This window comes from Tamandua tetradactyla, chromosome 5 (genome assembly GCF_023851605.1).
Source record: "Tamandua tetradactyla isolate mTamTet1 chromosome 5, mTamTet1.pri, whole genome shotgun sequence".
NCBI lineage: Eukaryota > Metazoa > Chordata > Mammalia > Pilosa > Myrmecophagidae > Tamandua > Tamandua tetradactyla.
Window position 1 is genome coordinate 51,658,119 of NC_135331.1, and position 6,961 is coordinate 51,665,079.

General features: G+C 37.0%; 1 protein-coding gene across 1 annotated transcript in view; it reads left to right on the forward strand.

Annotated features, from left to right (window-relative positions):
- Positions 1-3,198, forward strand: part of LOC143684152 (vomeronasal type-2 receptor 1-like) — a 28,767-nt gene extending 25,569 nt beyond the window's left edge. The window contains exons 5-6 of the mRNA XM_077160852.1: positions 102-225; positions 1,813-3,198. Coding sequence (XP_077016967.1) covers positions 102-225; positions 1,813-2,798 — 1,110 coding nt within the window. The 3' untranslated portion in view covers positions 2,799-3,198. The remainder of the gene's footprint in view (positions 1-101; positions 226-1,812) is intronic.
- The last annotated feature ends 3,763 nt before the right edge of the window (positions 3,199-6,961 follow it).

The window sequence follows — 6,961 nt, forward strand, 5'->3', positions numbered from 1 at the left end:
TATTACAAAGCTTTCATGGCAATGCAGACTGGAAGTTTCTTAGCTTCATGAGTGATGGAGACAAAGGGCGTTGCCATATGTGTTGTTTTTGTCTTTGCTAGCTTCCTCATTCAGTGTGTACTGATCTGTGTATTCCTGGGACCCGGAAGGGGGTTCGTCAGGGGGAACCAACATGCTGCTTTGACTGCATCCCATGTGCAGATGGACATGTATCCCGGACACCAGGTACAGATGACCCTTTGTCATCTATACTGAAATGTATTTAGGTTAAGCATGTGTTGACAAAGATCCTTGGGAATCTTCTTTATAAACAGGTACAAACAATTTATAATACATCAAACTATTGGGTGTTCTGTGCACTATTTTAATTCTAAAGCTGCTACAGATGGGAAGAAAATTTACAACCATGAAATGAATAGAAGAAAATACAAAACAAAATATGTGAAATGCAAAATATGAATAAATGAATTCATGAAAAGTATTTAAAATTGTTTTGATTTTTGAAATAGATTAAATACTAGGTATGTTCACACATGGGAAAAGGTGAACTACAGTTGTATCTTCTACTGAGTTATCTCCATTTGGAACTAGAAGATGTGGAGTTAAATGAAGATTAAATCATTACAGTCTGCTTTTTTGCCCCTAAAGATAATTTGCTTTAAGATCATAATTTCTCAAAGTTTTCAGGGCCAATATATTTGCAATAGCTGCTCTATGAATTCTTCACTATAACCTGCTAAATTGCTGTGATTTATTACCAGAATTTTTACAAGGCTTGGTGTGCTTAGCTTTGTAAAGCATGTTGGAACAGGTTTATTTACAAAATTACAGAGTCCACATATTTTAATTTGTGTAGGGATAAAAACCTTCTGCTAAAGATGACACAAATATCTTTCCCCAAATGGTCCTCAAAAGCAATTCCTCTAAAAGATAATTTTAAAAATGTGAATTTCCCACAAATCAAAAATAAGAACAATGTAATTTGAACAATTCCTTGGATCTCACATGGTCTAGTTTCTGCATACAGTTACATCTAGAGAAGACAGTCCAGCAGTCAAAAGTAACTAGAAAATAACTCCCGTCCTTACCTGCATCTTTCAAAGAACAGCAAAATAATCCATTTTATAATCTACTCCAAGCTTATCTTAAATAACATTTTTTTTATATGTCCCAATATTCTTCCTTGGCTCCTCCTCCCAGCGAAATGCCCAATATTCTCTCTCAACCTCAGTCAACAGAGTTGTTGTTTTGTTTCCCTTCTTTCTCTCTACACAGTCTCAAATCTGCATATTCTCTGAGGAGAAACAACTCTCCTTAGAGGGCGGGGAAAGGAAAAGCTGAGCTGGCTAGGTAAAGTTTTCCCTAGTAGGTGGGGGTGGTGATGAAGACTGAAATGCTCATATTTTAATCAACCTTGTTCCTGTGAAAATCCTATTGATTGGTTCACTTTAGTAGCTTCAATTTTCTCATATATAGGAAATCATTTGTAGATTATTCTGGGTTTTATGAGAATACCAACCTCCCCTCACAATTAGATAATGAGGAGAGAAAGAAAGAAGCATCTTATGGAAATGACCCATTCAGGAAAGGCTGAAACCAAGATGGCAGACTGAATAGACAAAATGGAAAATAATTCTTAATCTGTAATATTATTTGAACACTCTAAGGCCATCTTATCACTTCTTTTGAGATAATATGGTATGAAGGGATTTTCAGCGTCCTTATTCTAGGCCTTTGATTGCTCTGGGCTACTCACAGCTCAAGGAGAAATCTGATTTCCTTCCAGTCAATTCTCTGTTCTTTGTTCAATAGGTCAAAGGGAGTGTGATCAATGTGGTGAAGACTATTGGTCAAATGCACAGAAGAGTGAGTGTGTGCTGAAAGAGGTGGAATTCCTTGCTTATGATGAGGCCTTGGGATTCACGCTTGTCATCCTCTCCATCTTCGGGGCACTTATGGTTTTGGCAGTCACAGCTGTGTATGTGATATACAGGCACACTCCCCTTGTGAACGCCAATTACCGGGAACTGAGCTTTCTCATTCAGGTTTCTCTTGTCATCACACTGCTGTCTTCCATGCTTTTCATTGGGAAGCCATACAACTGGTCCTGCATGGCCCGTCAAGTCACTCTAGCTTTGGGCTTTTCACTTTGCCTCTCTTGCATTCTTGGAAAGACTACTTCACTGTTTTTAGCCTACAGAATTTCTAAATCCAAAACCCGACTTATCTCCATCCATCCCCTCTTTCGGAAAATCATTGTGCTGATCTCCGTTCTAGTTGAGATTGGCACATGCATAGCATACTTGGTATGGGAACCCCCAAGAGTGTACAAGAATGTGGAATCACAAAATGTAAAGATCATTCTGGAATGCAATGAAGGTTCCATAGAATTTTTATGCTTTATATTCGGGGTTGATGTCTTTCTGGCCTTGCTATGCTTCCTTACGACCTTTGTGGCCCGCAAGTTGCCAGATAATTACTATGAAGGAAAATGCATCACCTTTGGGATGGTGGCCTTTTTCATCATCTGGATCTCTTTTGTCCCTGCTTACTTGAGCACTAAAGGCAAGTTCAAAGTGGCTGTAGAAATATTTGCCATCTTGGCATCCAGCTATGGCTTGTTGGGCTGCATATTTGCTCCCAAGTGCTTCATTATTCTGCTGAGGCCAAAAAGGAACACAAATGAAACTGTTGGTGGAAGAGTCCCTGTTACAGACAAGAGCATCCAGTTAACCTCAGCCTCTATGAGCAGTGAGCTGAACAATACCACAGTGTCAAACATTGCCCCAGAGGACTAGGGCTGTGAGTTGCACTTGTTCTCCAAGCTGGGAGGTTGACATAACTTGACATTGCCTTTCATGTGGCCCCTGCAACAGCTGTCAGATGCTCTGGGGTCAAATAGAGGAATCAGATTCTGACAGTGTAGTCTTAGCCTGATAGACGAAATCCCATACTGTAAGATACCAATTAGCGTAAATTGGAATATTTAAAAAATATTGTAGGTGTTAACCATTTCATTCAAACTTTTTCATAATGCTTTGGTTTAAGGCATATGTACTAGAAGATGTCATAGGCACATGTGATCTTAAATGCTGAATAAATACATTTGGCCCCCGACTGTGTTTTTGTTCTGATATCTTGGCCTGACTTAGAAATTTAGATTAAACAGAGTAATGTAACAGGGAGCAAAAGAGACATATTGTTCTTTATCCTGTTGATGTTTCCCTGGAAAAGACAAATTCTCTCTGATTGAGGCAAAAATTACAGCTCACAAACTTTCGTTCTGAGCAGGAGGTTTGGTAAGAAAGATTTATGTTGCCAGGGACACGGTGGCATTCAGAGAAGATTGAAAGACCTGATATGTCAGCAAAACTCAATTCTTCCTTGAACTCATAATGGGAATAGACAAGTCTCTTCCAGAGGGTAGGCTTGGCCTACTTGTTCCAGATTTTCCTAGGGTAGAAGAAGTAGGAAAGTATATGAGTTTAAAAACTTTGCTCTGCTTCCAAGATAAAAATGGAAGGATTTAAGATGCCATCAAAGTAATTATTGAGCTAATTATATAGTGAATACCAAATGGCATAAAAGTAAATCTTTACTAGAGCAGGTACAGAAAGCAAGATATTTTTAGGGTAAATTGAATAATACATATTTGCCCTCTGATTGCCCAGAACTAACTAGAATTTAATTCTCATAATGGAAATGTTAAAAAAAATATTTTCAGTTTTCTTCTGGATATGAAACTCTTAAAATGACCTGTATATTTATGTGCATGTGAATTAAGTGTATGCTAAAACAGACTATGTAGAATAACTGATAAATCAAAAACCCATACTTGACTCTAGAAATCCGACAGGATGAGAAAGAGCTCTTTCTTCAGAAGAGTTAAATCATTTTTGTGAATATCAGTTAAATGAACTGGAGAGTTGGACGGGTTTGTGGCAGCAGGAAGCAATACCGTGATGGCCAACTCAGCAGGACAGGTCTGTAAGGAACTTATTTACTGATTTTCAAAGAATGATCATTTCAGACTAGACAAATGGGATGAGCTTCCTCTAATTTATATAGGACATCGACATCAAGTACCAGCAACACTCAAAAGAAAATGATGAGGGCCAATGGTATCCCAATATTTTCTGGGGAAGCATCTATTTACCCATCCACCTCCTGACATCTCTAAAGAACTTTTCACCTCCATCTTTAGAATTATTAGCAGAAAGTCTGCATCACAGTGTGAGAATCAGGGAGGTTTCCTTCTTTGTCCTGTTGTTCAACCCAGTGAAGGACTTTGGAAAAAAGAGGATGGTTTCTCAAAGTATGGATTGATAGGAAAATGAGAATCTGTAACTCAGTTATTTGCTCAGCTATACTTATACCTTGAATATACTCAATGATCTGTTTTGAGATTAAAATAAAAGCTGACTCACATGTCTACTGACTTGTTCTACTTTTATATCCAAAATATTTCAACCCAAGCATAATTCATTTCTTTTCTGAGATATTGGTTATTGAACATATGGTCTCTGAAAAGATAATTACAGACAGAGTCCATCTGTAATTATCAAAGAGTTCACTGTCTTCTTTTATAACACATGCTTCAGTAATGTTGTCTCATTGCCTTCTATGCCTTGCAATAATTTTTTTTCTACTTAGCAACAATAGGTTTGGGAAACTAAAGAAAATAAATATTATTCAAAACCAAGATATCAACTGAACTTGCCTGTTCAATTTTAACAATACTTGTACAACTTTGCAATTTTAAAATACAACTTTTATCTAAAATAGTCTGACATTATCACTTGATTTGGTACACACTCATTGTTATAGAAACTGACCTATGGCAGTTAAAGTGAATAATATATGACTGTCAGAGGATGGCTATCTAATTTTTAGTATTGTTTTATACTTTGTAATTAATTACTTATCAAGTACTGAAATATTTCTCATAGTACTGAAATATATTTTCTCTTTGGATGAATGGGTCACTTGAAAATCATTTCTAGTGAAAAATAAATGGCTGGAATCTCTTTAAGCACATGTTGCCTTGTAAGAAAATCTCACATGGAAATCACTAGTGATGTTCCCTGCTGTGGAGAAGCACGTGCTGGGCCTTGGGGAGCTGCTTAGAATTAATTTCAGGGGATTGCATCAAAACAATTGCTGGCTTGGGGAGCATAAAGTCTAATTGCTTGAATTAGAAAAAAAATGGCAAGCTATCACTTCACTCTGGTCAGCCCTGAGCAAAAGATTGAGATCTTTTGATTGCCAAAATGTTTATCAGTCTTCTCAAATCCACACATAAAATTAATTCCTTTGGGTTAAGGCAAAGAATATTCCTGCAGGAAAGCAAGAATCCTTTATCAAAAAGGGTAAGATATTCCAATCTCCTTAAACACAGTTAAATTCCAGTGACTCTACACTGTCGGTGGCATGTGTCCAGCTGCTTCACCTAACATTCAAGATCCTACAAACTCTTTCCCATCTTCTAATTTTAGTCACTTGTGGTCTGCCACTTTCTTGCCCATTACCCTATAACTCAAACCAACTGAAATCCTGGAATTCCTGGAATCCACTTTCTTTTTTCCTGCTTCTGTGTTTTCACACTTATTCCTAATTCTCTAGTAGAACTTGGTCCATCCATTCATCCGTCCGTCCATCCATTCATCCATCCATCCATCCATCCATCCATCCATCCATCCATCCATCCATCCATCACTGAAGGCTTAGTGTGCAGCAGACTGAGTTACGCCTACAAGGTACAACGATAAGTCATTGTCCCTTATCTCTAGGTATTCAGTATCTTTTGGGGTGATAAGTATAAACTGACAATTACTCTATGATATGATAACTTATGACAGAGATCACTGCAGGACTCTGGGAGCATAGAGGAAGGGCAAGGTAAGTTAGGGTCAAGGAAAGCTTCTTGGGTGATGTGACAGTTGAATTGATTTCTGAACAATAAAGAATTAGCTATATGAAAGAAAGATGAACTAATACATGCATGCCACTTAGCTTAGTGTTTGGAGTATAGTAGGTGAGTGTCAGCTTCCTTTCCCTTTTTTTTCTGCAGTCCTGTAGGACTTCATTTGTGCCTCTTTTATATCACTGGCCATCCTCTGCCTTATACTAGGGTTATCTGAGTCCATGTCCTGCTTCTTGCATGACATTATAATTTATTTCATGATGGGAACTTGCTTTCGGTATCTTTCTAGTCTTACCTAGAATGTACCTCAACTGAAAGTGCAAAGACAATAGAGGCAAAAGGGAAGGTTTAAATCCATTTGATCAAAGTAAGTCCTTCTGATTTTAACCTGTGTCATTGTGAAATTTATGGTACAGCTGGACATGAATGAGAAAAACAAAGGTTTTATATTCATTAAGATAATGTCATTTTACTATCACAATCATGGCCAGTAATCTTTGCTAATGGGTGAAGCAATAGCAAAGATAACTTGAAATTACATATAATTGTCATATGACTGATTTTATCTGTAAATATTCCAGGACTATTACATGTTATGTGGCTGCTCATATTGCCATCAAATGCACCATCACTCAAAATACTGCCTTTGGAATTTAGAACATAGTATTTTAGCAGTTCATCACCTTAACCAATCGGCCACCTCATCCTGTAGAACATATTATTTTAAATATCCTCAATTGTGAAAATCTTTTTCAGAAAACATTGTGGGTTTTTCATTTATTAAACTTGAAAGAAAAATGTAAGAGGAAAAGGACATATGCAAAAGGTTGAGTAGAATAAAAATCAGAGTAAAACAAAAAAATGCAATATTAATAAACACTTTGGAAAAGTATTTGCAGAATATACTGAAGCTGAAAAATATATGCCATTTGACCAAGCAAATTCACTCCCAGGAATATAATATACTTAACAAAAATATATCTGTATGTTTAACAAAAGAAATGAATTCTAGTTGATTTGCAGCAGCGCTAATGTAAC